Source organism: Rhodotorula toruloides (genome assembly GCF_000320785.1).
Source record: "Rhodotorula toruloides NP11 unplaced genomic scaffold Scaffold9, whole genome shotgun sequence".
NCBI lineage: Eukaryota > Fungi > Basidiomycota > Microbotryomycetes > Sporidiobolales > Sporidiobolaceae > Rhodotorula > Rhodotorula toruloides.
The window spans coordinates 351,623-378,279 of NW_015622969.1; the positions used below are offsets into that span (position 1 = coordinate 351,623).

At 62.4% G+C, this 26,657-nt stretch overlaps 11 protein-coding genes across 11 annotated transcripts in view; 6 read left to right on the plus strand and 5 right to left on the minus strand.

Annotated features, from left to right (window-relative positions):
* The window catches only part of RHTO_08070 (zinc finger, C2H2-type domain containing protein, transcription factor), a gene marked incomplete at both ends in the record, with an annotated part of 3,468 nt that extends 1,500 nt beyond the window's left edge, over positions 1–1,968 (minus strand). Inside the window, 5 exons of the mRNA XM_016421724.1 lie at positions 1–1,148; positions 1,211–1,502; positions 1,653–1,677; positions 1,821–1,847; positions 1,918–1,968. The exon at positions 1–1,148 is cut by the window's left edge and continues 383 nt beyond it. Of these exons, the coding sequence (XP_016273836.1) occupies positions 1–1,148; positions 1,211–1,502; positions 1,653–1,677; positions 1,821–1,847; positions 1,918–1,968 (1,543 nt within the window). The remainder of the gene's footprint in view (positions 1,149–1,210; positions 1,503–1,652; positions 1,678–1,820; positions 1,848–1,917) is intronic.
* A 154-nt stretch (positions 1,969–2,122) lies between these two features.
* RHTO_08071 (uncharacterized protein) lies at positions 2,123–3,405 on the plus strand (the record flags this gene model as incomplete). The annotated part of the gene is made up of 4 exons (XM_016421725.1): positions 2,123–2,422; positions 2,483–2,559; positions 2,619–3,229; positions 3,326–3,405. 4 exons carry the CDS (start codon positions 2,123–2,125, stop codon positions 3,403–3,405), a joined length of 1,068 nt encoding a protein of 355 aa, XP_016273837.1.
* Positions 3,406–3,598: 193 nt separating this feature from the next.
* RHTO_08072 (FAD-dependent pyridine nucleotide-disulfide oxidoreductase) lies at positions 3,599–5,070 on the minus strand (the record flags this gene model as incomplete). Its single annotated transcript, XM_016421726.1, has 6 exons — positions 3,599–3,673; positions 3,745–3,903; positions 3,972–4,162; positions 4,223–4,607; positions 4,666–4,848; positions 4,918–5,070. The coding sequence occupies 6 exons, from the start codon at positions 5,068–5,070 to the stop codon at positions 3,599–3,601; spliced, it is 1,146 nt and encodes a 381-aa protein (XP_016273838.1).
* Positions 5,071–5,819: 749 nt separating this feature from the next.
* On the plus strand, positions 5,820–8,604 carry RHTO_08073 (type I phosphodiesterase/nucleotide pyrophosphatase/phosphate transferase family protein; the record flags this gene model as incomplete). The annotated part of the gene is made up of 11 exons (XM_016421727.1): positions 5,820–6,119; positions 6,256–6,668; positions 6,753–6,813; positions 6,873–6,934; positions 6,994–7,120; positions 7,182–7,338; positions 7,421–7,630; positions 7,727–7,804; positions 7,880–8,031; positions 8,153–8,250; positions 8,325–8,604. 11 exons carry the CDS (start codon positions 5,820–5,822, stop codon positions 8,602–8,604), a joined length of 1,938 nt encoding a protein of 645 aa, XP_016273839.1.
* Positions 8,605–8,884: 280 nt separating this feature from the next.
* On the plus strand, positions 8,885–12,549 carry RHTO_08074 (PSP1 family protein; the record flags this gene model as incomplete). The annotated part of the gene is made up of 6 exons (XM_016421728.1): positions 8,885–8,893; positions 8,990–9,025; positions 9,139–9,580; positions 9,645–12,242; positions 12,307–12,445; positions 12,507–12,549. 6 exons carry the CDS (start codon positions 8,885–8,887, stop codon positions 12,547–12,549), a joined length of 3,267 nt encoding a protein of 1,088 aa, XP_016273840.1.
* An 889-nt stretch (positions 12,550–13,438) lies between these two features.
* RHTO_08075 (chitin synthase export chaperone) lies at positions 13,439–14,807 on the minus strand (the record flags this gene model as incomplete). Its single annotated transcript, XM_016421729.1, has 7 exons — positions 13,439–13,607; positions 13,668–13,701; positions 13,762–14,110; positions 14,167–14,277; positions 14,339–14,523; positions 14,587–14,717; positions 14,779–14,807. The coding sequence occupies 7 exons, from the start codon at positions 14,805–14,807 to the stop codon at positions 13,439–13,441; spliced, it is 1,008 nt and encodes a 335-aa protein (XP_016273841.1).
* Positions 14,808–16,397: 1,590 nt separating this feature from the next.
* Positions 16,398–18,150, plus strand: RHTO_08076 (uncharacterized protein; the record flags this gene model as incomplete). The annotated part of the gene is made up of 10 exons (XM_016421730.1): positions 16,398–16,494; positions 16,566–16,699; positions 16,764–16,920; positions 16,980–17,033; positions 17,098–17,190; positions 17,252–17,271; positions 17,325–17,373; positions 17,432–17,503; positions 17,565–17,705; positions 17,768–18,150. The coding sequence occupies 10 exons, from the start codon at positions 16,398–16,400 to the stop codon at positions 18,148–18,150; spliced, it is 1,200 nt and encodes a 399-aa protein (XP_016273842.1).
* A 179-nt stretch (positions 18,151–18,329) lies between these two features.
* On the minus strand, positions 18,330–20,402 carry RHTO_08077 (uncharacterized protein; the record flags this gene model as incomplete). The annotated part of the gene is made up of 5 exons (XM_016421731.1): positions 18,330–18,775; positions 18,834–19,001; positions 19,060–19,396; positions 19,457–19,899; positions 19,958–20,402. 5 exons carry the CDS (start codon positions 20,400–20,402, stop codon positions 18,330–18,332), a joined length of 1,839 nt encoding a protein of 612 aa, XP_016273843.1.
* A 649-nt stretch (positions 20,403–21,051) lies between these two features.
* On the plus strand, positions 21,052–23,207 carry RHTO_08078 (enhancer of mRNA-decapping protein 3; the record flags this gene model as incomplete). The annotated part of the gene is made up of 7 exons (XM_016421732.1): positions 21,052–21,304; positions 21,362–21,522; positions 21,580–21,858; positions 21,914–22,273; positions 22,331–22,649; positions 22,707–22,919; positions 22,978–23,207. 7 exons carry the CDS (start codon positions 21,052–21,054, stop codon positions 23,205–23,207), a joined length of 1,815 nt encoding a protein of 604 aa, XP_016273844.1.
* A 123-nt stretch (positions 23,208–23,330) lies between these two features.
* Positions 23,331–24,991, minus strand: RHTO_08079 (pre-mRNA-splicing factor CWC25; the record flags this gene model as incomplete). Its single annotated transcript, XM_016421733.1, has 5 exons — positions 23,331–23,387; positions 23,489–23,560; positions 23,625–24,354; positions 24,412–24,477; positions 24,534–24,991. 5 exons carry the CDS (start codon positions 24,989–24,991, stop codon positions 23,331–23,333), a joined length of 1,383 nt encoding a protein of 460 aa, XP_016273845.1.
* Positions 24,992–25,130: 139 nt separating this feature from the next.
* RHTO_08080 (prohibitin-1) lies at positions 25,131–26,559 on the plus strand (the record flags this gene model as incomplete). Its single annotated transcript, XM_016421734.1, has 8 exons — positions 25,131–25,212; positions 25,453–25,508; positions 25,576–25,653; positions 25,713–26,000; positions 26,059–26,122; positions 26,190–26,221; positions 26,283–26,435; positions 26,494–26,559. The coding sequence occupies 8 exons, from the start codon at positions 25,131–25,133 to the stop codon at positions 26,557–26,559; spliced, it is 819 nt and encodes a 272-aa protein (XP_016273846.1).
* Between the last annotated feature and the right edge of the window lie 98 nt (positions 26,560–26,657).

The window sequence follows — 26,657 nt, forward strand, 5'->3', positions numbered from 1 at the left end:
AGAGCGGCCACGGGTCACTGGGCGTGTGCGACGGGTGCGACGTCCGCAAGGGGTCCTCGACACCGCCGCGAGTCGCGCTGTTCAAGACGGTCTTTTGAAACGACGCGCCTGGCTCGGGCGAGACGCGAGGGGTGTGAGTCGCGAGCTGGAGGAGCGAGACGGCGGCGTTGTCGGACTCGACGAGCGAGTTGTTGCGAAAGCCGTACACGGGACGCTCGGGGCTCGTGTCCTTCTCGCTCTTGATGTTCATGCTGCGGTCGTCGCCGTTCGCCGCTGCAGCGAGAACAAGTGCGGCAGCGCTCGCAGGACTCGGCTCTTCGGGGATACCGCCGTTCCGCAAGTCCGACATGGGCTGGCTGGCGTTGCCTCCGAGACTGGGCGGGAGGAGGCTGCCAATCTCCATGTCTCCCGTTCCAGGAGACATGCCGTCTCGCGGCGTGAAGCCCGTTGGGACCGGTCCCGAGTTGGCGTTGATGACCGGGTCTTGGGAGGCAAAGCCCGTGTTGAGGATCGACCAGTCGATTTCTTGGTCGCCCGCGCCAGCCGAGATGAGGTCAAGGAAATCGAGCTGTCCTGCTCCGCTCGACCCGACGTCTCCGATTTGGCGACCGTACGCCGAGTTGTCCCACTGAGACGACGCCGACGCAGGCGCTGGGGGAGGAGGAAGCGTCGTCGAAGCGAAGGGGTTGAGCGGAGACGGGCCGTGGTGAGGGAGCTGGAGAGAGGGGAAAGCGGCGGCGTTGTGGTAGGGCGCAGGACGATAGTTGAACGCGTCGGGAGGGCGACCAGAGTAGTAGTTGACGGGCGGAGGCCCGAATGAGAAGCTGGTCGGAGGGAGAGCCGGGTGCTGAGGCGGGCCGCGGAGAGGCATGTGGTAAGGCGACATGCCCGAGAGTGCAGATGCCGCCGAACCCGCCTGACGACTCCACGTCTCGGGCGGAGGAGGCGTAGGCAGTGCGAGGCCGAAAGCGTTCTCGGGCGAGGTCGTGTCGCCGTCCGACTCCATCGATGGCGTCAAGCCGAAGCCGTCGTCAATCTGCATCGAGACGGACCCCGAGCGGCTGCCCGACTTTGGCGGGCGTTCGAAGCTGCAGTCGACGCCGGCCTTGCGGCAGCGCTCGCAGGGGTGCTGGCCGTCGCAGCGGAGTCTGGGAGACGTCGAGGTCAGTTGAGGAGGCTTTGGACGCGGCGGAAGGTCGCTGGAACGCACTTGGACTTGCTGCAGCGGCAACACGCCCTGCCAACCCTGGCAATCTTGACAGGACCTGACCCGTCGTCTGCGCCGGCATCCCCAATGGACGAGACCCGCTTCTTTTTGCCCTTTGCCGCGTTGCTCGCCGGCGAGTCGTACCCCTTGTCGTAGTAGTCGCCCTTGGCGGCCGCCTCTGCAGCTGCAGCCTGCTGCTTCGCGTGCCCCTGCTCATGGCGCTTGAGAATGTCCTTGCGAGCGAACCCCTTTCCGCAGGTCGGGCAGACAAAGTCCTTGGCGACGCGGTGCTTGGCTGAGATGTCGAGGGGCGGCGTAGCGAGTCGTGCAGGTGATTGTCAACGAGGGAGAGCAGCAAGATGGCAGAGGATGTGGGGGGCGCGAGGGTGCGGAGGAGGTCAGCACGAGTTCCACAGCATGTCAGGACGTCGCTCCTGAGGCGCACCTGTCACATGGCGATCCAAATGCTCCTGTGGAGGTAGCGCAAGGCGTCAGTGAGTGTTGCAGCGTCGTGGCTGGCGATGAGGGCCCCCCTCATCAGGCAAGGGAGCCGCATCTCGCCAACCACGGCTCCGTTCGACTTGAGACTTGGCCAGGATCAGTTTCGACGTACTTGGCGGGTATAACGACTTCCGCACTCCTTTTTGCGCGAGCGAAGCCGTCAGTATGGCTGAGCGGGGAGGTGAGAGTGAAGAGGGCGCTGTGCTCACTACACAGAGGAACGGGCGAGCCGGGTCGGGGTTGTCGTTCAAGGAGGCCATCTTCTCGACCGCCTGAGGCGAGAGAGGCGACTCAGCGGGGTCGAGGTGTCGATTCGGGAGAAGCGGAGTCGGAGAGAGGCGAAAACGCTGTGGGGAGCCAGCCAGAGCTCAAACGGCTCGTACCGACCCTCACACAGCCAGCAGAGTGCCACAGATGCCCCACAGCACGGTGTACGAGGCCTACGACGAGGACTGGGACGAGCAGGGCGTGTGGATTGGCGATGGCGCAGGCGGGGATGCGGGCGACTGGGAGGGCGAGGGGGAGGGCGGCAGCGCGGTAGAGTGGGCCGATGAAGGCGCAGAGGACGACGACTTTGGCCCAGGAGTGACGGTGGTGCGGCGGACGAACCTGGCGGAGCACAACGAGCTGATGGCGACGGATCTCAGCCTCGACGCCTACCTCGACCCCCTCGCCCTCGTCAACGCGTGGGAGGGCGCGCTCACAGACTTCAAGGTGAGCATCAGGCACCTTCAACTACCCCGTACACCGAGGCTCACCCGCCGCGAGCGCCAGTTCATGCACCCAGACCGCTTCTTGCCCCCGACAGAAGCCCCTCTCTCGCTCGCACAGCGCCAAACGAAGGCTCCCATGTGCGTAAAGACCCGCTCCGACTTGCCCTGACCATAACTGACCAGCCCGACGCCCGCAGCTGGTACGGCCCGCCTCCCTCGACCGCCTCGACTTCGAAACTCCCCTCTCACCTTCCAATCCACACCGTTTCTTCCTCTGCCTCGACTCACGCAAACGGCCACACCGTCTTCCGCGAACCCTCAGTGACGCCCTCTGACTCTCCGGCACCCGGAACGAAGAAGCGCAAACGCTTGACCGGGTCGCAGAAGAAGGCGAGAAAGGCTGCGAAACTGGCTGCGGCGACGACCGCTGCTGCAGGCGACGAGGAAGAGTGTCCTGCTGGTGCAGAAGACCACGATGACGAGCATGCTACGCCGCAAACCGCTGTTCCTCCTCGACGCGGTCCACCTTCTCCTACGTACACCCCCTCTTCGCCCAAAATCTCTCGAACCGGCCACCCTCCCTCTCCCTCTCCTCCTCCCGCCGCCTCAACTTCTGCATCTGCAACACTCACTCGCCCAATCGGTCCTCAACACCCCTCCTCCTTCTCCTTCGTCGTCCCGCCCGTCTCGTCCCTCCCAACGACCTTCCCTCCTCCACCGCCTATCGCGCCTCTTACGGGCGACGAACCGGCTTTGGAGGCTGAGACTCCGGAGGCGTTACTTGAGGCGGCGTTGTGGAGCTGGTATAGTGGGTTCTTTCGCTCTCGTTCACCCGTTTTAAGCCACTGCACTCGGGCGGTCTTCGAGCGTGGTGAAATCACTCATCGACATCATTGTTTCGCAGCCGCCGGCTACCAAACAGCCCTCTACCACGCCGCCGTCGGAGTCGCCAAGTTCAAGCCTTCTGCCAATGAGTCCTCGTAGCTCTTCCTCCCGACCCTTCCTTCGCTCACCTCACGCTTGCTGTACCGCACATCGCATCTTCCGCATACTGTCCTTCGCAATACGCAACTTGCACGAAATCAATGCCGACAACAGCGTCTTCACACGAGAGGGAGGAAGAGGGTATCTTCGCGAAACGAGCGAGAGAAGGGGATGTAGGATGAGGTGAGGGTCTCTAAGCGACGTTGTACATCTTCTTGAAGTCGCTAACAAAGAGTGATCGGGATTTGACGAGCGCCGAAAACCAAGCCTGTCCGGCGAGCGAAGCGAGGCACGAGTCAGTTCTTCTCCATCCATCTCAGGCGAACAATTCGCACTTACACCGGGTACGAACCCGAATATCTGGCCTGCGCCGCCCCATGGACCGACCGAGACGAGGATGAGGTTCGAGCCGGGCTTGTAGGACTTAAGTGAGGCGGAGGAGGGGGAGGGGGAGTGGATGAGGCTGAGGATGTTGGATGCTACGACTGAGCCGTGGTTCTGCGTGAGCGGACGGGATCAGTCCAGTTGGCGAAGGAGGAGGAGAAGGAGAGGCAGGGAAAGCCCACCTTTGCATGCGCAAACTGCTTCCCCTCCTTGACATCCGTCACGTCCCCCATTGCGAAAATGTGCTCGTAGCCCTCGACTTGGAACGCCGGATTGACCTTGATGTGCTTCGAGTCGTCCAGCACGGAGGGGTCGAACGAGGCCACGAGGTCTGAGTTGGGCGCGTTGCCCGTTGCGAGGAAGACAAAGTCGGCTGCGGCGGAGTCGGTCAGCGATGTGTCATTTGAGGCTTGCGAAAATGGGAGGAACTCACCCTTGATCTTCTGGCCGTCGTCGAGGTGGAACTCCTCCCCTCCCTCTATCCGCCCCGTCTTCTCCGGCACATCAACCACCTTCCTCCCCATCACGACCCTAACCCCATACCCCTCCAACTGACCCTCGAGCGACTTGCCCAACTTCTCCTTCCACCCAGCCTGATCAAGCAACCTCTCCCTCGAATGCACAAGCGTGATCTCCTTCCTTCCTTTCCCATAATGCGCGGCGACTTCGCCTGCGAATTCGATACCGACGGGACCGCCGCCGATGATTAGGATGTGGTGCGATTGGGAGACTTCGAGTTGGGTTTGGCGCAGGTCGGCGAGGGTTTGGGAGAAGGAGGAGCTAGGGTGTGGGCGGCAAGGGTAGGGGTACTTCGAGCCCTGCGTTTTGGAGAAGCGTCAGCTCCGTACACGCGTACTGCCTCGCGCCGGGACGCACCATTGCAAGAACGCAATACTCGAACGGGATCTCCTCCCCCTCGAACCCAAGATCCGGGTGTGCTTTGTCAATCACGACGCTGTTCTTGCGCAGCTCGACGACGTTGGTCATCTTGAGCATCACATGGCGGTCGTCTTGCGGGAAGGCAGCGTCGACAGTAGCCAGCGGCTTGTCCTCCCAGCCCTGCGAGATTGCGGAAAACGGTCAGTACTCCTGCGCTCGAACCGAAATCCAGGTTAGGCTCTCGCGCACCGGCACGACGGCAGCTCGCAACGCAGCGGGCGGCCAGTAGCCCTCGTTCGACGTGATAGCGACGATGCGATAGTCGGCGGGGAGCGAACCGGCGAGATCTTTCGCTGCCTGGACCGCCGAGGGGCCGTAGCCGACGAAGACGACGTTCTTCATGTCGAGGAGGCGAGCTCAGGGATACTGCTGGACGCGGTCGGTCTTGGGAGAGAAGGGGAAGCGGGCGAAATGGATTGGGAGGAAAGGACGATGAGCGTGAGAGCGCAGAGGCGAGACGAGGCGATTCTTTGACGAGCGTCTTCGGCGAGCGTGATCGAACGTTGACAATCAGCGTCTGAACAGTGATCAGCGTCGACAAGATGAAGCAGCTGCCGAGACGACGCCGCGATCGAGGAGGGAGGCGAAAGAGTTGCGCATCGTAAGCAGGACGGCGGTGGTTGGCTGGCGCGGGAGTGCCCGGTGGAGAGCGACGAACGCAGGCTTACCAAGTTGGCGGTCTTCCTGCTAAGCCAGGGTCGTCAGGTGATGGACGGCGAGAGCGGCGAGGTTCGGTGCGTGTGCGAGCGAGCTGGCGGGTGGGATGGAACGGGGCGCGAGGTTGGGTGTTGTCCTTGGACGCAGCGAGGGCACCAGCGAGTCTCCAGGACGAGTCGAGCGAGATGGTCTGAGTGCATGCATCTTCAACTTGGGCGCGATGAAGTCCGAGAGAAGAACGACGACGACACCACGCTCTTCCTGGCTGAGACGCATCGAACCGAGCGTAGCTAGCACGCTGGACGACCAACATACTCTACGAGTACACCGCCAACTCGCTCCAACCCCCGACACCCACTCCTTCGCCTCCTCCGACTCCGCCAACTCGGACAGATCGCTGCACCCTCCCGCCTGCTGGCCAGAACGCGTGCGGAATGGCGCCAGCCGTGCTACTTCAATACACACCATTGGACGGCGCGTCGACCGCTTCCTTACCGCTCCATGGACGACCGCGAGACGAGCCTGTTTCTATTCCGGGACGCCTCGACACCGAGCTGGACGAGAACGACGACGAGCGGGACGAGGGAGACGTGGAGGATGATACGGGACGGACTGGACTGCTGAGCGGGAGGGACAAGGAGGACGAGGACGCGGACGAGGGAGCGGATGATCTCGAGGTGGAGGGACGGCGGCTGACGGGCACAGAGACGGTGCCGAAGCGACGGCGGAGAGTGGTGAGCTGGTGGATCTTTCATTCGCTTTGCTACCAAAGCGTTGGGAGAAAGGGCGTTCCCGCGAGTTCCGTCTTCTGGCGACGGAGGTCTGCCTTAGCTTTCAGGACGACTCGCTGACGGGTCCACCTCCACACAGACACACTGGCGACTAGTGCTACTCGGCTGCGTCGCGCTCGGCTCGGTCATTCTCGTCGTCGCCATCCTCCGCCCGTCCATCCCCTTCCTCTCCTCCTCCTCTCCCACCCTTGCACCCCTCTCCGCCAGCGACGCAACCTACTACTCCGGCCAAGCACTCGCAGCCGGCGTCTACGCCCCCGACTCCGCGCACGTCGCAGCCAACCCTCTCCCCTCAGACGGGAAGTACGGCGACGTGCCCTTTGCGCAAGTCGGGCAGAGCTGGGATAAGAGTGGGAAGACGCCTACTTGGGCGGGGGGAGACTGGGGGGATAAGGAGCTGGAGGGGGAGTTGGGGGAGGGAGGGGGGAGGAGGTGGAATGGGACGCATTGGTGGGATCCGACGGTTATCTTGATTTCGCTTGACGGCGTGAGGTGTGTGCGAGACGTCGTCGCTTTCAGCGAAACACTGCTTTGTCGCGAACCTGTGGCTGATGGAGATGGCTTCCGCACACACAGAGCCGACTACCTCGAACGGGGCTTGACGCCTCACCTCCTCAACATCTCCCGCAAAGGCATCGTGCGTCGAGTTTCGCCTTCGTCCCTCACCCTCGCACTGACACTCAACTCTTCTCGCAGCGTGCCGAGTACATGCAACCGTCCTTCCCCTCCCTCACCTTCCCAAACCACTGGACCCTCTTGTACGTCCTTCCTTCCCTCCTCCTCACTCCCTCACACTCACTCGTGCGCACACACACAGAACCGGCCTCTACCCCTCCTCGCACGGGATCGTCGCCAACGATTTCTACGACCCGCTCCTGGAGAAGGAGTTTGTGTATACCGAGCCGGGGAAGAGTTGGGGAAGCGAGTGGTGGGGTGGAGAACCTGTGCGTCCCCTTCCCTCCTCTCCCTCTCAGTTCAAGTGCTGACAAGAGACGTGGCGAGCAGATCTGGGCTACGGCAGTCAAGGCCTCCCTCCGCTCCGCACTCTTGATGTGGCCCGGCCCGCCCGTCATGGCTGACGGAACGAAACCGACGTATTGGTATCCGTTTGTCGATCGGTATCACTACAGGAAGAAGGTGCGGAAGGTGGCGGGGTGGTTGGGTGCGTTCTCGCTCCCTTCCTTCTCGCGCTCAGCTGGACTCGGGCTGACGAGGAGATGAGTAATGGTGCTGGGTTTGCACAGACATGGACTACACACACCGCCCACACCTAATGACTGTCTACCTACCCGAAGTCGACCAAGCCGGCCACAAAACCGGTCCCGATTCCCGCACGACCGAGAAGACGCTCGCTGCGGTGGACGAGTTCGTGAGGGAGGTGTTTGACGAGGTGGAGAGGAGGAATGCGACGGGTGTTGTGGACGTCGTCGTGGTGAGTGATCATGGGATGGCGGGTGCGTTTGCCGCTTTCTACTCGACGGGCTCGAGTTCCGGTGCGCGAGCACAACGGCGGATCGAGCTGATCCGGATGGCTTGCCTGGTACGCACAGCTACGAGCAACCAGCGCCTCATCTTCCTCGACGACATCCTCGGCCCCACGGGCTTCGCTTCCATCTCACACAACGAAGGTCCGTTTTCCCGCCCTCTCTTGCCCCCCTCTCCTCTTCCCTTCCCCGCTTACCCATAGCTCGCTTCGCTCGCAGGCTGGCCCTCCGCAGGCCTCCGCTTCAAACCCGGTACCGACGTCCCCGCTCTCTTCGCCCGCCTGAAACAGGCGGCTGAGAAAGAGGGAAGTGGGTTCAAGTGCTACGATGAGGAGAGTATGCTGGAGAGGTGGCATTTCACGGGCCATGAGGTGCGTTCGTCGGTTGCTCGCTTGCGCTTCCTTTGTTGCCAGGAGTTGGGAGACTCGTCGGCGAGGATAAGCGACGCGCGACGTCGATGGCTAACTCGCTCGCCCGATACCCTGCTCGCAGCGCATCTCACCTATCTATTGCGTCCCAGACGTGGGCTGGGCGATCACGAACCACCACGAGCTCGAGGTTGTCATGAACGGGACGTACAGCGTCAAGGGGTGGGTGTTCGCTCGCCTACCTCTCGCTCTCGAAGGTGCTGACACCCACGAGCCTCGCCTCGCTTCGCTCGCAGGAACCACGGCTACGACCCTGCCGACCCGTCGATGCGCGCCATCTTTGTCGCACACGGCCCGTTCGCCTCGTCCGTGAAGACTCGTTGTCGCCTCTCTCGTCGTCGGAAATCGCCCACCGTCCCGATCCCGTCGGACCCACACACGCTCGTCGTCCCTGCGTTCGAGAATACAGAGGTGTATGGACTTTTGGCGAGGTTGCTGCGAGTGCCGAGCGGGGTGAGGGCGAGTACGAATGGGACGAGTGGGTTTTGGGAGGAGTGGTTGGGTCCTGAGGAGTAGAGTGTTGGCAAGTATGTATGGGTTGAAATTCCCGTGGAAGAAGTTGCGCGCCGTCCGCTCTGCTGCTTCGACTTGGTGGGTGACTTGCTCTGAGTGCTCGAGTAGACGACGCTACACAGCTGCACCGTCCATTACAGCCAGCTCAGCCCGCTCGTCGACGCTGTCCCCTCCCCCACCTCGTTTGCTCGACCTGGGCCCCCTCGAACACCTCCCGCCTCGCCTCGACTCGACCACGCAGAACTCAGCCAGACCAAGGACACGCGCAGCACAGTCTACTCGCATGAGCAAGGTGAGCACACACTCGCAACCCACCTGCACCCACCCACTACCCCGTCTCGTCCTCGACCCCGCGACCCCCGCTCACGCTCTTGCGCTCCGCACACAGGACACGCTCGCTGCGACTGCCTCGATCTGGTCAAGGGTGCGCTCACTCTCTCTCCCACGCATTTCGAGCAGCTGCACCCGCCGTCGCCGCTCTCCCGCACACCCTCAGCTGACCCCCGCTCTGGCCAACTTCCCGCGGTGCTGCTGCAGCTCCCAAACGAGGAGAAGCCGTCGACGCGCGGACGCCTCTCGCCCTCGTCCCGCTCGACAGACTCGCACTCGTCAGCCCCTCCCACCCACTCGAACGGCCTCAAACCACCGTCCTCGCTCGCCCCCCACTCATCTCTCCAACCCACTCACCAACTCCCTCACGCGCACTCGCACTCTCACGCGAACGACTTTGTACCCTCCCCGCGCTCATCAGTATCGAGCTCGTCCTTCTCGGCCACTCCCGAGTCGAGCAACTCGCCCCGCGACCGCCTCGCAGGTTCGAAAGGACTCGCTCCGCCGCCTTCGTCGTCGTCCACCAGCGCGTCACGCTTCTCGAGTCCGCAGTTTGCGAGCTCGTTGGGACTGTATCAGGAACAGGCGACGGGCGCGGTGAGCGAGTACACGGCGCACGCGACGAACGGACAGGCGGCGAGTGCAGCAGGTGCGTTCATGCGCTTCCTATGCGCAACGTGACGATGCTGACGAGAGTTACGACTGCCGTGCAGCCCCTCCCACCTCCCGCGGCCCGACCTCCCCTCCTCCCGCCTCGAACCAGCCCCTCCTCGCCGAGATCTTCTCCGGCAACCCACGTCCTCACTACCGTCCTTCGCTATCAACCTCCGCCTTCTCTCCACACCAACAACTCCCCTCGCACTCCTCTGCCTCTCCTCGCTCCGACAGCGGCGCAGCGCTCACCTCTCCCCCGATCGTCCCAGAAGGACGAAGCTATTTCGCCCCGCCGCCGCCTGACTCGGCGCACGGAAGAGCGAGGAGTCATTCGATTGCCGGGATCGAGAAACCTGCTGCGCCGATGAACTTGCGTGGTGCGGGACCTCCCCCGGCTGGAGGAGCGGGAGGGGCGGACCAACATGGGTTCCGGCACTCGTCGACTCTCACGAGCGCCGGAGGACACTTCTCTGCTTCGCTTCCTACTACGTCGGCAGTCGGTAGTCCGACGTACGCCTACTCGGCTTTCACGCCTGGCCCGCCTGCGGCCGCCTCGAAGCGCGACTTGAGCGCCTCCCCCTCTCGCCCCGCTTACTCGCCCTTCGACTCGTCTACTACGACGAGTACGGGATGGAAGCCCTCGGGAAACAGCGGGTTGTCGCACTCGTTCAGCGCGGGGTGGAACGACGAAGTTGGGTCTGCGGGAGGAGCGGGAGGAGCGGGAGCAAGGGAAGGAAGGTCGAGGTTCCGCGACCAGTGGGCTTCGTCAGGCGCGAGCGGGACCGCGCTCTCAACCAGCGCGAGTTCGGCGGGCGGAGGTGGCGGAATCGGAATGAGCAACATGAGTCCCTTTTCGCGCGACGGGGCCCGGCTCCTCCCCGACCTTCCTTCGCCCTTCGGCGGTCCCGGTTCCTCGTCGCTCACTTCCGGCGAATGGGGCGGATTGGGCGGCTCGGCGGCGTACAAGACTCGGAGGGAGTACGCGCTCGGAGCGGTCGGGAGTGGGCGGAAGAGGAGTGATTCGGCTTGGGCCCGTTCGGCGTTGCACGAAGCGGAGGAGGACCTCGAGGGCGGGGACGAGTCGCTTCATCCGCCTACGAAGAGCGGAGCGACGAGTAGGAGGCACTCGTTCGCGGCGTTCGAGCCGCCGAGTAGGGGGTCAACGATGCAGCTTGGATTTCACTTGCCGGAGGAGCCTGCGGTTCCGAGCGCAGGAGGCGCAGGAGGGTTCGGACCGCTCGTCGATCCTGCGCCGGCGTCGAACGGCTGGGGCGGCGGCGGACGCGGACTCGGCTCGTCAGCGATCAACGACGACGACCTCGCTGCGGACCTCAACTCGTTGCACTTGAACCTCGAAGCGCACGCTGCGACACAGGACGAGCGAAAGACGAGGTTTGCGCATGTAGGGAGCATGCCGGCGGATTTCCCGCCAAAGAGGTCGAGTCGCGCGTTGGATCAGTCGAGGTCGCCGCCGCCTCCCCCTGCGCAGCCACCTGCGTCGCAGCCGCCGGTTGTCTCGCTTCCCCCGTCTATTCCTTCGTCGTCTTCGACACTCTCGACGGCGACCGCGACGCCCACCCCGTACGGCCAGTCGACGACTTCGCCTCGTCCGTCGGGCGACTCGTTCAACCCCACTCTCTCGGCGTCGGCCGCCTCGCGCTTCTTCCAGGGCTTGCCGGCTCCGACGCCTCTCCCGCCTGCGACGACCACCGCGACTGCGACAGCCACCGCCTCGCCCGGACTCGGCGGCTCATCTCGCTTCGGCTTCGACCAGCAACAGCAGCAGCAGCAGCGCGGCGCGCACTTCGGACGCTTCGGCGGCCTCCCTCCGCCCGTCCCGCCTCCGACGACCCAACACCCGTTCTTTGCGCCTGCAACGACGACTGGCCCGCTCTCGCCTCGCGGGACGGCGGCGTTCCCGCCTATCCCGCCTCCGCCGTTCCCTGGTTTCGGACCGGGCGTCTCGCCTGCGATCCCCCCGCCCCATTTGCCGGGTCAGCATTACCAGCAACAGCAACAGCAGCAGCCTCAGCAGCACCAGCCAATCCCGCCTCCCGCGAGCTACTTCAACGCTCCTCCGCCTCCTCCGCCACCCGTCCTCGCTCAGCAACCTGGCGCGCCGTCGCTCACCACTCAAGCGCAAGGCGACATCAACCTCGGTCGCGGCGTCCCCTTGCACGCCATCCCGCCCGATGCGCCCCTCTGCATCGTCGGCTTCAAAGCAGGTCGCAAGGACCTCTTCTTCTGCGAAGACCCGAACCTCCATCTCGAAGAGGGCGACCTCGTCATCGTCGAAGCCGACCGCGGTCGCGATGTCGGCAAGTACCTCAAGAGTTGCACGGTCGACGAGGTGCACAAGTTCCAGCAGCACTTGGTCGAGCTTGCGTTGGGCCAGTTGGCGAACCCTGCGGCGCAGGGCGCGCAGGGTGGGATGATGGGCGGATTGCAGGGGATGGGAGGGATGGGCGGCGGAGCGCAGGGTGGAGGAGGAGCGGGTGGAGCGGCGGGCCCGGCGCAGCTCGCGCGCATGACGAAGGAGTGTCAGCCCAAGCGTATCTATGGCAAGGCTGGACCGGCCGACACCCATGCGCTCCTCGCCAAGGCCCAGGACGAGGTCAAGGCGCTCGCGCTCGTCAGGAGCAAGGTCGCTCAGAAGGGTGCGTCGCCGCTCACGCTCTTTGGTCGCGTCACTACTTGAAGCTGACAATCACTCGATCGCAGGCCTGCCGATGGAGATCCTCGACGCCGAGTGGCAATGGGATCGCCGCAAGTTGACGTTCTACTACACCGCCGATCAGCGCGTCGACTTCCGCGAACTCGTCCGCGAGCTGTTCCGCATCTGGAAGACTCGCGTCTGGCTGTGCGTCACGCTCGCGCTTCCTCGATACCGCAGGAGCTAATCCGCTTGGCGTCAATCGCAGCTGCTGCCTCGACCAGCAACAGCCTTCGTTCGACCTCGTCTGAGCGCGAGAATACCCGCCTCTTTCCGCTTTCACTCGCCGTTATAATCATTCGGGATCATTCGTAATCGCCGTCAAGCAGTCGCAGTACCTCTCTCTATCGCCAACTCCGTCGTCGGCTGTACTCTTTCTCCGCCCTCTTTCCGGTCTTCTCGCTTGCCGTCTCTTCCTCCTCTTCCCCTCTCCTCGCAGTCTACAAAAATCAGTGTCATACACCGCAGTACCCCCCAAACCCTAGTTGTACAACCAGAACACCTACACTTCCTCTCTTCCTCTCTTTCGCCCTCTTCATCCATAAATCGCCTACAGGTCGTGCACTAGCTTACCCTCTCACAAGATGCCAACGTAGACAGCGCTACACCCTATCGCCTCTGCCGTGTGCGCGAGCGCGCCGGCATCTGGGGAGAGTGCTTTGGGCGAACTGGTTCGCAGCTGGAGCAGGACGTTCTCTGCTCGCTCGTGCCCACAAAGGCGTGCGAGTTGAGCGCCATGCGGTGTACGGTTACAAACAGCGCCGCGAGGGCGGTACGAAAAGAGAGAGAGAGAGAGAGAGAGAGAGAGAGAGAGAGAGAGAGAGAGAGAGAGAGAGAGAGAGAGAGAGAGAGAGAGAGAGAGAGAGAGAGAGAGAGAGAGAGAGAGAGAGAGAGAGAGAGAGAGAGAGAGAGAGAGAGAGAGAGAGAGAGAGAGAGAGAGAGAGAGAGAGAGAGAGAGAGAGAGAGAGAGAGAGAGAGAGAGAGAGAGAGAGAGAGAGAGAGAGAGAGAGAGAGAGAGAGAGAGAGAGAGAGAGAGAGAGAGAGAGAGAGAGAGGGACGAGGAAGAAAGAAGGGACTGTATGGGTAACGAAAGTGTCTGTGTCGGACGCGGTGAAGGCGAAACGGTGGGAAGGGCCACGTCTAGTATCCGTACTGCCCGTAGCCGCCTTTCTGAGGCGGGTAAACGCCCTGTCCGTACCCTGCGCCTCCGCCATAGCCGGACCCGGAAGGCGAGTCGTCGTCGTCCTCGCGCAAGAGTGTCTCTTTGACTTCCCACGCCTTCTCCTTGGATGAGACGGAGAACTCGAGGCTGCGGACGGGGAATAGGTCAGATGAGACGCTGAGCGAGGAAAAGTGAGTCGACACGCACTCTTCCTTCGTGAGCGAATCCCAGTACTTGTAGGCTGCGGGCCGAGAAGGTCAGCTTGGCCGCCGCGCATGGACGGAAACAGTACGCGACGCACTCATCATGACAGCAAAGAGGTTGCACAGGGCGTGGAAGAAGGTTCCGTCGAGATAGTGCGAGACGGCGTCGCAGATGGTGTTGCTGAACGCGAACAGCAAGACCTGCGCGATGACCCAGAAGGCGGTGCCGAAAAGGATATCGCCGATCGGCCACCGGTCGTCGAGCGTGCGGAGGACGAGGAAGAATTGCGCGACGATGTAGACGACGACACAGGCGAGGGGGAAGATGAACTGGAGGATCCAGAGACCGGTGGGCTTGGCGGAGGAGAGGCCGGCAGAGTTCTTGAAGGTGCCGATCGCGACAAGACCGACGATGAGCCCGACAATGGCGGACGTTCCTTGCAGGGTCTGTGAACGAGGAGTCAGGAAAGGCGTCTTCAGGCCAGTGACTGCACCGAACGCACCCAAAGCGACAGCGGGGTGCCGTCCTCGACCATCTGAAAGCCAACGAAGCCATTGACGAGGAGGCACCAGTAGGTCGCCGCCGTCAGGCCGGTGTGAACTGCCGCGAACCACTACGAGCGTGCGAAGCGTCAGTTGTGGGAGCTCAGAGTCGAGGAGTAGACGGGTACTCACCGCATAGACGTTCGAGCTAGGCGGGATGATGCCCGAGTCGAGGAAGATGGCGAGGAGCTCCTCGAGGAAGTAGATGTAGAAAAAGATGAGGATCTCCTTCCGGCCGACAGCGGTGTACTTGGATCGAACATGCAAGATCATGATGACGACCATGGCGAGGGCGCAGATGTGCATGAACGAGGTGGCTGCGGGACGAAACCGGGTCAGCCGTCGCGTACGGGAAAGGAACCCTCTCGAGCTTGGCGCACCTGGTTGGAAGACTAGTGTCCTCCCAAACTCGACATTGCGCGAGTAACATACCGGCTCGATGCCGTAATGGGTCGCGCCGAGAAGCGGACAGACGATCAAGGCTGCTCGCGAGCAGATCCAGTCGTATGAGCTGGAAAGCAATCCACGGGTCAGCAACGCTTCCTGCGCGTAGGCAGAGCATTCGAGCGCACCCGAAGCTCAGTGTCGCGGTCGATGTCATGGTGCGCAGGTTGTTCTGCGAGCGAGAGCGCGGTCACGGTCAGCATCGTCGCAGCGTCTCATCGCAGATGCTTGCTAGTCCCGCCCCGCCTGTATCCACGGCTGCTCCTCTCCTGTCGTCGGCCATCTGCAACATGGCCGGCAGCCATTCGCCAGCTCGGAAACCGCAAGTGAGCGTCTCCACTGGCAAAGCACCAACGCCTCGTACGCGCGCTCAAAGGCCATGTGCAGAGGTCGCAGGCCTTCACAGCACCGCAAGCGTCCACAACAACGTCTAAGAGGCTGTCTCGACTCACCGATCAAGCGGAACGAGTGTCTGCTGATGAGAAACGAGAACGGGGTCAGCTCGCTCTCTTCGCGTAACTGCGGGTCAGCCCAGCCTCGTGGCAGCTATGCCGTCCTCAGGAAAACGTCAAGAAGGACACGCACCCAGTCAGACCGTGTCTGCGAGCTCGTCACGTCGGTGAGAGGGATCGAGGAAGCGCGTCGGCGGCGACGAAGCGAGTCGGCGGCGCGGCGAGTGTCGGTCGCCTAGAAGGAGCACCGGCTGATCACACAGACGCCTTCAGTAGCAGCAGCGCGTGTAGCGGGGAGGTTGAGGACGTCAAGGCGCGAGCGCGTTCGTTGATGACCGATGACCGGCGCCTCACTTCGCTCGCGCTTGAGGATGGTCTGATGAGCTGGACAGACGCTCACGGAGCTGTATGATCGGCTCTTGTCGACCGCTCGCGCGTCTGATGCTTGCGTCGGTCCGCTCGACGGGTTGTCGGTTCAGGTGCGTCGTCTTACCACAGTGACGCCGCAAGCGAGTCTCCGAGGAACTGACGCTGCCCACACAGGCTTGCTCGTCGCGACACTCTGCGCCTGCCCCGCTCCGCTCGATGCGAGACTGCCGCCTTGGCTTGCCGTGAGTCGCTTGTCCTCCGCCCTGCTTCTCGCTCGCTCCCGCACCCCAAGGACGAAACAAGTCTTTCAGTCATCCTTGTTCTTTGAGGTCAGGGCACGGTCGTAAGACTGTCGCGCCAGACCGCTGACGAAGACCAGACGGGCATTCTGGCGACCTCGTCTCGCTCGCCCTTCTCGCTCGGTAGTCTTCACGGCTGTTGCGTGGGAGGCGCATGCGGGGCAGTCGCTTCTGAGGGATGCGGGGCGACAAGAGAAGCGATGTTGGCAGGATTCGGAGCTGACTTCCACTCGGTCGCGCAGAAGCTCCTCATCGTTCGTCAGCGTCTTGGCGGCGTGGCGGACCTCGGACTGCTATTTGCGCTTTCAGAACGTCGCAAAACGGCAGGCTACGCTCGTGACTCATTCGGCTGGAGCTTGCAAGTGCCTTCGACCGTACTTCTCAAGATTTGCTTGCGCTCGCTCCTGCAGCGTCAGGAGAATGTTCTTATTGGACTCCTGTCGGCATTCGGCCGTCCCGTCCCATCCCGGATTTACCGATCTGGGCGGAAGATCCGCGGACCGACATCCTCTTGCGCTTCCCCTCCCTTCCTCTCTCTCTCTCTCTCTCTCTCTCTCTTCCTCCTTCTCTCCGGCATCCGGCACCCTCTTGTCGCAAACGCGCCTTCTTCTGTCTGCTTTCTTCAAGATGTCGTCGGCGGCCGAACATGAGATGAGGTACTTTAGGACGCAGGTTGAGGACGCCTTCAAAGCCGTTCAGGAGTGCGAAGCGGCCAAGGTCAACAGTTCGTCTTCGTCCACGCCTCACATTGTTGAGGCTTACGTTTTTCCCTTGACTGACTGACGGTCATGACAGCCCTCGAACTCGAAACGCGACGGCGCGAGACGCTGTGCATGCGGCAAGCGCGACTCGCCGAAGCACACGTCGAGCTGCTTGAGATTGAGTTCAGGCACCGGCTCGATGCGGCGAACCCGGCAGACCGTAGGGAGGTGCGTCTGCTTGCGTGATTGTGCGCCAGAAGCCGACGGTGCTGAGGCAACTCGCCGTCCACAGGCAGCGCAAGAATGCCGCCTGCATGTCCAACAGACCGCCCAGGAGACGCACCGCGACCTCGCGACTCTTTCCCCTCGCTTGCAGCAATGCGTCCGTCATGAGAAGGCGACCAAGGAGGAGGTCGACCGGTTTGAAGGGCGCGGCGCTCTGCGCCATCGTGAGCGATTCTGTTCCCACATCTTCTCACGCTAGTGCTAACGGTCCGACCCTGGACAGGCATCATGAAATCGAAGAAGGTCGCTTTAGCCGCCTTTATTGATGCGGTTCATGGTGCGTTGCGGCCGGCTTGATTCGTTTCACGCTACTTACTGACCACAACGCCATCTGCTTGCAGAGCTGGGCAACATGCAGGGAAAGGAGGCTTACCTGAAGGCAAAGCGGGATGGTCTTCTCTCGCTCGCTCAGGTGTACGGTGACGCCGCACGAGGTGAGCAAGTCCCTCGACAACCTGTGTGCCGACTATGCTCACACTTTCCGATTCCTTGCAGGCAGTGTCGACCTCCAGGCTGTAAGTTTGTCCTTTCTCCCTCAGCGTCACGGCGTCTTCGACCTTCTTCGTAGCCGCCGACATACGACAAGTCGCGCCCGCGATCAGCTCGCCGAGAGACTGGTGCGTTCTGCGTCGTTATTGTCGCTAAAGACCAATTTCTGATCGTGCTCGGGAACAGGTTTGTGGGCGGCCGAATACGAGGCGCACGCAGCCACCGACCCTCGTTCGCCATCGGTCCGTGACGAAGCAGGTATGCCATTGCATGATTCGACCAGCAAGTTTAAGCGGCTGAGAACCGTTCGGAAACACAGGCTTTTGGGCAGCCGAGTACGAGGCGCTCGAGCAGCGCGAGCGTGCCGAGCATCAGGCTGCCGGAAACAGCGATCCCTTCGAACCTGGGGATCGCCGCAGCTCGCACAACTCGCCTCAAGCCGATCGGGAACAGGAAGAAAGTGAGAACTCTATCGACTCGGTTCTTTGACGCGCAGGCTGACCCTTTCGATGCCCTTGACAGTCAGAGCGGCGGCTGCCTTCTTTACCAACGAGGCCAGGGAGCGCCCGTCGGAGGAACACGCTGCGACGCACGCGAGTCCGAGCCATCCGCCTCCCCGTGTCTTCCGTCCGCGCCTCAGACTCGACACCCGCGACCCGAACCAGCGCACGGTTCACGCTCAGGCGGCAAACCATCGCGCTTCCATCAGTCGCTTCACCGCAGCTTTGAGCCCGTCCATCGACCCGGAGGCAGCCGCGCACATCGACTGGTCCAACTTGCCTCCGTCCGCGACTTCACCCATCGAGTCGTATCGAGCCTTCCTCGTACCGTCTGATGTCCAGCTCATTCATACTCGCGGCTCTTCGCACCGTCACGCACGTATTTTCCGCCCGGCCGCCGAGTAGATCCCGCGTTCTCGCAGACCCCTCCGCAATACAGACACTCTTTGCCGCTCTCTGCCGCTCCTCGCCGTGAGAGCGACAGCATCGTTGATACATAGTGCTATTCTACACGAGCGCAGCCCCGAGCGTTCGTACATTTAGCGAGACGACCTGCGTCCGCCTTTCCCAGCATCCCCCAGCCTCTACCGACGACGGAACGTGACGTCGCGGATGCGACCGGCAAAGCCAAAGTGACGGTCGACGCTGCGCCTGACCATGCGCTTCGAGTCGCTCTTCGGGAGGTCGCAGCCCTTGACCGGTCCAGGGCAGACGGCGTCGATCGTGCCGCTCTTGACGACAGCGTTGGTGACACACTGCTGGACTTGCGAGAGGCACGTAACGTACGCCGCGCCGTACGACGTCGCATTGTTGAAGTAGGACTCGAGGTCCGAGTTGAGCTGGGCTTGCGTAAGGTTGTGCTTGTTCTGGTACGAGTTGATGAGCGGCGCGGAGTAGTCGACGAGGTCGGTGAAGAAGCTGGAGGGGAGGTAGCCGTCGAACTGCTGGGCGATCGAAAGGATCACGGTCGACGAGATCTGCGGAGCCTTGGTCGAGGTGACGCATTCCTGCGCGGCGGTCGCGTTGCCGGCTGTGCGAATACGCTTGTCAGCTATCGTGCGGATCCAAGAGAACGAGCGGAGACTCACTCTTGATGAGCTCGGCAGCACACTGCTGGAGGACCTCGGAAAGCGTGACGGCGTTGCCGGACAATGACGACGAAACCGAGTTGATGGCGTTCGAGATCTGCGCCGAAACGGACGCGGCGAGCTGGTCGCTACCCTTCGTCGCATTGGCCAGGTTGTAAGTGAAGATGTCTGCGGGAGAACGAGTCGGTGAGCTGGAGGAGGGAACGGTGAAGGAAGGGAGACGCACTCTCGACAGCCGTCGTCAACGACGCAGGAAGGACGCCAACGAACTGCTCAAGCACCGAGTTGGACATGGTCTCGAGGGTGTCGTACGCGCCGCCCTTCTTGGTGAAGCAGGCAAGCGACGACGAGTTGCCGGCCTGCTGGATGGCGTCGGTGTAGCAAGCCGAGATCTGCTCGAGCGCGGTGACGGAGTTGCCAGAGAGCGATGCGATGACCGACTGAATCGACGACTGGATCTGCGCAACGAGGGCCTGCTCGGATGCGGGAAGGAGACTGCCGAGGAGGGGAGTAACCGAGTCGAAGACGGCGGAGAGGATGGTGTTCGGAAGGATGCCGACGAACTGCGGGAGTAGGGGAGGTCAGAGACCTGGTCCAATGCTTGGAAGGTGTCGGAGACGCACCTGCTCAAGAATCGTGTTCAGCGTCGACTGAAGGCCGGCGCTGTCGCTGCCTGACTGAGTCAAGCACGAGTAGCCAGCGGGGAGACCGCCCGACGAGAGGACCTCGGCGAGGCATGCTTCGAGCGCCTGCGTCGTCGACTTGCCAAGGTCGCTCTGGCTGAGGTTGGCCGCAGCGAAAGCCTCCTCGAGCGCCTTCTTGATGTCAAGCGAGGCGGCAACAGCGTCCGAGGTCGTGATGAGCGTCGAGGTTTGGACTTGCGTCACGTTCTGCGTGACGGTCTGCACGAGAGTAGTAGGCTCGGGGACCTTGATCGTCGAGTTGGCGACCGTGATCGTTCGAGTCGCTTCGGCGACCTTGGTAGCGAGGTGGACGGACGTGCGAGTGTGCGTGATGACCGCCGCGCTCGTGTGGCCAAGCTGCTTGTCGATAGCGCTCGAAAGGGCTGAGAAGAGACGGTGTGAGCAGTAGGAAGGAGAGGGGGAGAGCGAGAGGGCGCGCACCATCCGTGAGCTTGCCAGCAGCCTCGGGCGGGATGTACGAAGCGTTCGAGAACGACGAGATGGCCTTGCTAGCGCCCTGAGCAATCGTCTGAGCGGAGGCGTTCTTGACCTTCGGAGTAGGCTTCTTCTGGACGGCCTTGGTGCTCTTCGCCCATGCAGGCTTAGGCTTCGTGCGCTCTTTGAACGTCTTCTTGTGCGAGGACTTGTGCGTCGATGCGACGTGCTTTGCCGAGTTGGGCTTGGACGCGTGCGAGGAGGACGACTTGTGCTTTGAGGACGTTGACGACTTGTGCTTCTTCGGGAGGGCGAGCTTGGCGACCTCCGGGACGGTGGACTCGCCGGGCTTGTGGACGACGCCGGGATGGTCGGAACAGGGCTCGGGCGAGGCAACGGCGAAGAGTGCGAGCGAGGAGACGGCGAGCGACGCGAGGGCGAAAGAACGCATGGTGGCTGGCGGAAGAGGTCGAACGGAGAACACGCGTGTGATGAAGGAGAGCAAGGCGAGACCGCGACCGGAGGAGGCGAGGAAGAGGAGGGTTGCTGAACGAACGACGAAAGGTGATAAGGAGGGACGAGTACGCTGGCGGGAGCGCGGAAGGAGCGAGGGCGCGGTAGTCTGGGAGTGTAGAGTGGGAGACAAAGAGAGGGAGAGCGCGAGGTGCCAGCTGAATGGAATGCAGCAGGACACTTTCGCCGCGCGTGCAGCACGATCGAGGCGCGACGTGAGCAACGGTCACATCCGAGGAATGTGAGGTCGACCGATTCCATGTGGCACGGAACACCCGTCCGGCATCGCACCGTCCCAGAATGGCGTCCGACCGAAGTAAGCGAGGCGGTCGCGAGCCAGCAGCAAGGTCGCGCTCTGGGTGAGGAGGAGCAGGTGGTCAGATACGCCTCGCTAGGCCGCCCTCGCGCGTGTCGGAGGGTGCAAGTCCTTCAAGTGCCCCCATCGTGCAGTCGGTCTGCCCCACGACGGCGGTGTGAGGACGAGCGAGCGTCAACTGATGACGACAAGAAGGGAGGGCTTGTGAGGCGCGCGACGGCGAGCTGCTGGCTTTACGGCCACAATGTACGTTCCGGTGTAGCTTGGTGACATGTCCCAGCCATTCAGAACTGTTCAGCCGGGTGAGCGAGTTCACGTCAGGAGGAGAGGTTGGACGACAACCCTTGGACGGCGTCTACTGCCTCAAACTCCTCAAGGACCGCTAAGGCTTGACTGGGTCACTATGGCAACCGCTTTCATCGGGCTTCCCGTGCTCGTCAAGCTTCGCACCGGCCCGAACGACGCTGTTCAAGGTGTCCTCTCGTCGCTCGACCCGGCCGCTGGAACGCTCACACTCACAGAAGGTGCGCTACCGTGCGCTGGACCTTCACCGGAGCTGGACTGACGGGCTGTGTGCGCAGCTCGATCAACGATTGGAGGTGTCGAGCGACTCGACGGGATTCGACTACTTGCGAGGGAAGAGGTCGCCGGGCTCGAGCTGTTGAGCGTGGATCGAGGGGCACCTCTGCAGACGAGTAACCTGGTCCAGGCAGACGGTGTGCGGCGGAGCACGCCCCAGAAGGTATGGTCGCCTGCCTCGCGGCTTTGCTACTTTACTGACCGCCTGCTGCCCCCTCAGCCTCTTCCGCAGCCTACGCCCTCGCAGCCAGCCTACCTATCTCCTTCACCAGTCCCGTCCCCCTCGCCGCTCTCTGGCTCCCCTCGATCTGCCGAACAAGCGCGAAAGCGCGGAAACCGCGCTGGACGACGGAAGCAAGAAGCTTTGCAGCGCTCCCTTCAGCCGAACGACGAGTACCCTTCGCATAGTCCGTCGCACACGCCGTCGTTTAACGAGGACTTCGACTTTGGCGCCGGTCTGGCGACGTTTGACAAGAAGGCGGTCTTCGAGCAGATCAGGGTGCGGGCCTTCCTCTCCTGCTTGACCTACCGCTTTGTTGACGATACGCTCGCAGAGCCACGATGACACCGACCCTGCACTCCGCCTCGTCGCGCACAACCGGAACCCGAGCCGAACTTCGCAGACGAAGATGCTGCCGAGCGAATCGGTCCTCTCGCCTCAGGAGCTGTACGACCAGCGACAAGAGGCGCTGTCGATAAGGCAATTGGCTGGAAGGGAGGCGAAGGCGAGCATGACGCCGACGGATATGTCGAGGAGAAAGCCGGATGGGGAGGATGCGACACGACAGATGCAGGCTTTGACGCTGGACGATGAGACAGATCCCAGAGCCGCGAAAACGCTATTCACTGGTCGAGGTGTGTCGGTACCGGCGGTCAAGGCGAAGCAGTGGAAGGAGGCGCTCTCCATCGCAGAAGTGAGTTCGCTCCGACCATCTAGAAAGGTTGTGCACTCGCTGACCCTGCGTCGACAGATCGAATCCGCGCCAACGACGGCACAACGACTCGAAGCCTCGGCGATTGCCCTCACAACCTACATCCTTTCCCATATCTGTCTCTCCCAAAATCTTCTTCCCCTGCCCTCCCCGCCTCATTCCCGACCTTCCATCTGCCTCCTCTGCACCGACGCCGAGAAAGGCTACATCGTCATCCGAGCAGGCGTGACCCTTGCGAATCGCGGATGTCGGGTTGTTGCGCTGGTCGAGGACGGTGCAGACGGGAAGAGCGAGGCGTGGAAGACGGCTGTTCGGGTGCTCAGTTCAGCTGGAGGCCGGATCGTACGGGATGTTGCAGGTGCGTCAGCGTGGTAACCACGTCTTGACATTGTCAAGCTGACTCTCGCTCGCGCAGACCTTGCGCCGACCTACAACCTCGTCATTGATGCACTCGCCGCACCCGGTGGCAACGATGCCGGCATGCTCAGTCCCCGGCTCGACGGCACCTCGACTCCAACCTCGTCGGCATCAACTAGCGCTCTCTCAGTCGCGGCAGCAGAATGGGCAAACAAGGCAGACACACCCGTCGTCAGCCTGGACGTTCCGTTCGGCGTCAACCCTGATACTGGTGCGCCTCTTCCATTCCAGACTTTTGCACGACTTCATGCTGACAATTGACCGTACAGGCTCAACCCTTCCCTCCGCCTCGACGCCCATCCAAGCGACGCACATCCTCTCCTTCGGGCTCCCTGGCGCCTACCTCCTCTCTCCTTCTTCCGCCGTTCTCACTTCCGATACACACATCGCGCTCGCGGACGTCGGCTTCTCGCCTGCGCTGTGGCAGCGAGTAGGAGTGGAGGACTTTGACGCTGGGATGTGGGGTGCGGAAAATGTTGTCGAGCTGAGGCGGGCGTAGATCTCCTAAGCCCAGTCAAAAGAGCGCATTGGCTCTTACTTCACTCTCTCATGCAAGTCTTCATCGAGACGTGGGATATACAAGCTTGCAAGAAGGGTACAAGCTGTGCAGCGTCGAGCACAACTAGCGAGACCCGCCTTGGAGCTTCGAGTCGACCATCTCGCGGAACGAGGCGACGATCTGCGTGAAAGCAATATGTCAGCGAAGGCTCGCCGAACCCGGCAGCAGGCGCAGGCCATCGTGCAAGGCGTCCGCTCCACAGCTAGGAAAACGAGGCTCACCTCGTTCTCGCGCTTCGCCTTTTCCGCTGCCGCCAACTGCAAGATGCCGCGCTTCTCCTCTGCCGAGATGACCTGTGCGAGTGGTAGACGTCAGCGACGGCCAGAAAGAACGGCATGACTGCTTCGCCCAACGCACCTGGTTCTCCTTCCGCACACGAACGGCGTTCATGCGCTTGTGTCGACTACCACTCATGACGAACCCAGCCGACTCGTACCGCTCGATCTGGTCCGCCTCGAGACCGATCTCACCACGACGCGGGATACGCTGTCCCTCCGCAACGAACGCTGCCATAGCCGTTCCCTCGCCCGGTCGGAGCGCGCCACCGTACGCGTTGCGGTTCTTCGGCGCGCCTGGGCCGGTCAACGGCATTGGGCCGACTTCGTCGTCAGAGCGGGACATGTCGTAATCGATTTGTGCAGGCTTCTCGACCCATTCTTCCTCGTCGTCCGCAGCCGCGCGTGAGGTGTCGCCAGGAGCAGTCGAAGCGACAGCGACGGCAGTTGACGTAGGAATCGGGTCCCGCTCGTGTCGCTTCGACGAGGGAGCGTCGTCCTCGTCCGAGACGGGCGAAAGCGAGCGCTTCGAGCTGCGTCGAGGAGAGCGAGTACGCGAGCGCGACTTGTCGTCCTTGTCCCGGCGAGACGATTCGCGGTGGCTCGAACGATGTGAGCGGTGATGGCGAGAGGACGAGTGGCGGTTGCTTCGGTGACGCTTGCTTCGTCCGTCGTCGGCAGAGTCATCGCTGTCGCTCGAGTTGTCCGAGTGACGGCTCTTGTGGCGGGAAGAACGATGATGGCGGGAGGAGGAGGATTTGTGGTCGCGGCGAGACGACTTGGACTTGCGCGACTTGGTGCCGTCGTCCTCGCTGCGAACCGTCAAATTCAGCTCGCGTACATCTAGAGAGGTTTGGAAACTGACGTACGGTTCAGGCGTGCGAGGGGAGGGAGGCCAAATCGTAACGTTCGAGTTCTCGCGCTCCTTGCGGCGACTGCAAAGTCAAGGGGTCAATAGAAGGTCGCCCTGCATGGCGAGAGTCGTACTCACGCCTCGAAGAAGTCGTCTCGTCCGCCTGGCCGCGGTCGCCCGCCATACCCTCCTCCTCCTCCGTATCCCGAGTCACCTCCGCGTCCACCGCGTGGTCCGTAGCCCAGTTCCCGCTCAGGCGTCATTCGCCCTCCTCCACGCTGGTACTCTCGCTCGACAGCCCGCCTCTCCCGGTCATCCTCTGCCGCCTCACGGTCCCGCCTCATAGCCTCCCGTTCGCGACGATAGTCCTGCTCCTCCCTCTCCCGCCTGGCAGCCGGGTCGTTGTATTCGCCGTACGCCGGGGACGCCCTGCGCTCCCTCCTGTCGCCTCCATAGCGGTCATCGCGGTCGTCGCGGCGTGCGAGGTGCGGGGGAGTCTGGTGTCGAGGAGGAGAGTGGTAGTCGCTTGCGCGCGGGCGGGAGTGCTGCTGGTCGTCTTCGGGAACGTTCTGCAACCTCGAGGGGTGGACCTGCATCGTCAATAGCCGCGCACGAGCTGAGCGAGCGGGTGGTGAAGGCGAGAGAGTCGCTCGCTCATCTTGTCGTCCTCACGCACGCTCACTTGGCTCAGGAGAGCTCGCTGCTGCTTGACGAGTACCCAGAAACACTCAAACGATGGCAGCAATCAACGCACTCAGCCGCCTCGCCGTCCCCGCCTTCATCGGCGTCTCGCTCGCCAATGCCAGTCTCTACGACGGTCAGTCGCCGCCATCGTGGGCTCAGGGTGGATTGCAACGGGTGCAGTGATGGTCCGCAAGGGTCTCGGAGGCATTGCGTTTCGTCAGGCGGCGTCCAGCTTGAGTTGTCGCCGCTTCGGCAGCGATGCGCAACCCTTTCGATCCGATGGAGCTGGACGGATTGCCTGCGGCTGGGCCGGTGGAGCAAGACGGAACAGTGCTCAGAGCGCGAGGCTGACTCTTGAACGGCCGTCCCGCAGTTCCGGGTGGTCACCGTGCGATCCTCTTCGACCGCTTCTCGGGTGTCAAGGAGGAGGTGCGTCCCGCATGGATAGACTGACTTGTCGGCGAGACGAGGCTGACAGCGGCTTCCCTATTCGCAGCCCATCAACGAGGGAACGCACTTCCTCATCCCCTGGCTGCAGCGTCCGATCCTGATGGAGACTCGCATCAAGCCTCGGGTGCATTCGACCTACTAGCCTGACTGCTTCCAAGTGATGACTGACACGTTCGTGTGCAGAACATCTCGACGACGACCGGCTCGAAGGACTTGCAAACCGTATCGCTCACCCTCCGTGTCATGTTCCGCCCCGACATCCGCCATCTCGCAACCATCTACCGTTCGCTCGGCACGACCTACGACGAGCGTGTTCTCCCCTCCATCGGTAACGAGGTCCTGAAGGCGACGGTTGCGCAGTTCGATGCGGCGGAGCTCATCACCCAGAGGGAGGTCGTTAGCGCGCGGATCAGGGAGGACTTGCTGCGCAGGGCTGGCGAGTTCAACATCATCCTCGAGGATGTCTCTTTGGTGCGTGCGGATCTGTTTCGATCCGGAGGGCGCACAATCTCACCATTGTCGTGCGCAGACCCACATGACTTTCGGCAAGGACTTCACCCAGGCCGTTGAGCAGAAGCAGATCGCGCAGCAGGGTGCGTCTCCTACTGCTCGCTTTTGCGCCTTGCGACTCTAGCTAACGCGTCACTTGGCCACCTGCAGAGGCTGAGCGTGCCAAGTTCATCGTCGAGCGGGTAAGTTGTCCTGCGGAGACCTCCTTCCTCGAAGCGCCAGACTGACCGCTCTTGAGTGCAGTCCGAGCAAGAGCGTCAGGCAGCCGTCGTCCGCGCCGAGGGAGAAGCCGAGGCAGCCACAATCATCTCGAAGGCGCTGTCAAAGGCGGGAGACGGTCTCGTTCAGTTCAGGCGGATCGAGGCGTCGAAGGAGATTGCGGGCACCTTGGCGAACGTAAGCACGAGCCGTTGCCGAGTCTTGAGCGCTACGCTGACCTTTCCCGCGCTTGCAGGGCCGCAACGTCACCTACTTGCCTGGAGGCGGCAACGTTCTCTTGCAGGTCCCCTCGCAGCAGTAAACTGTGCTACGCCAGGGCATCTCCCCGACGCAGCGACCCGATGTATCTGTATAGTAGTTTCGGTTGTGCAGACCGTGAAACCTTGACCACCTCAACTC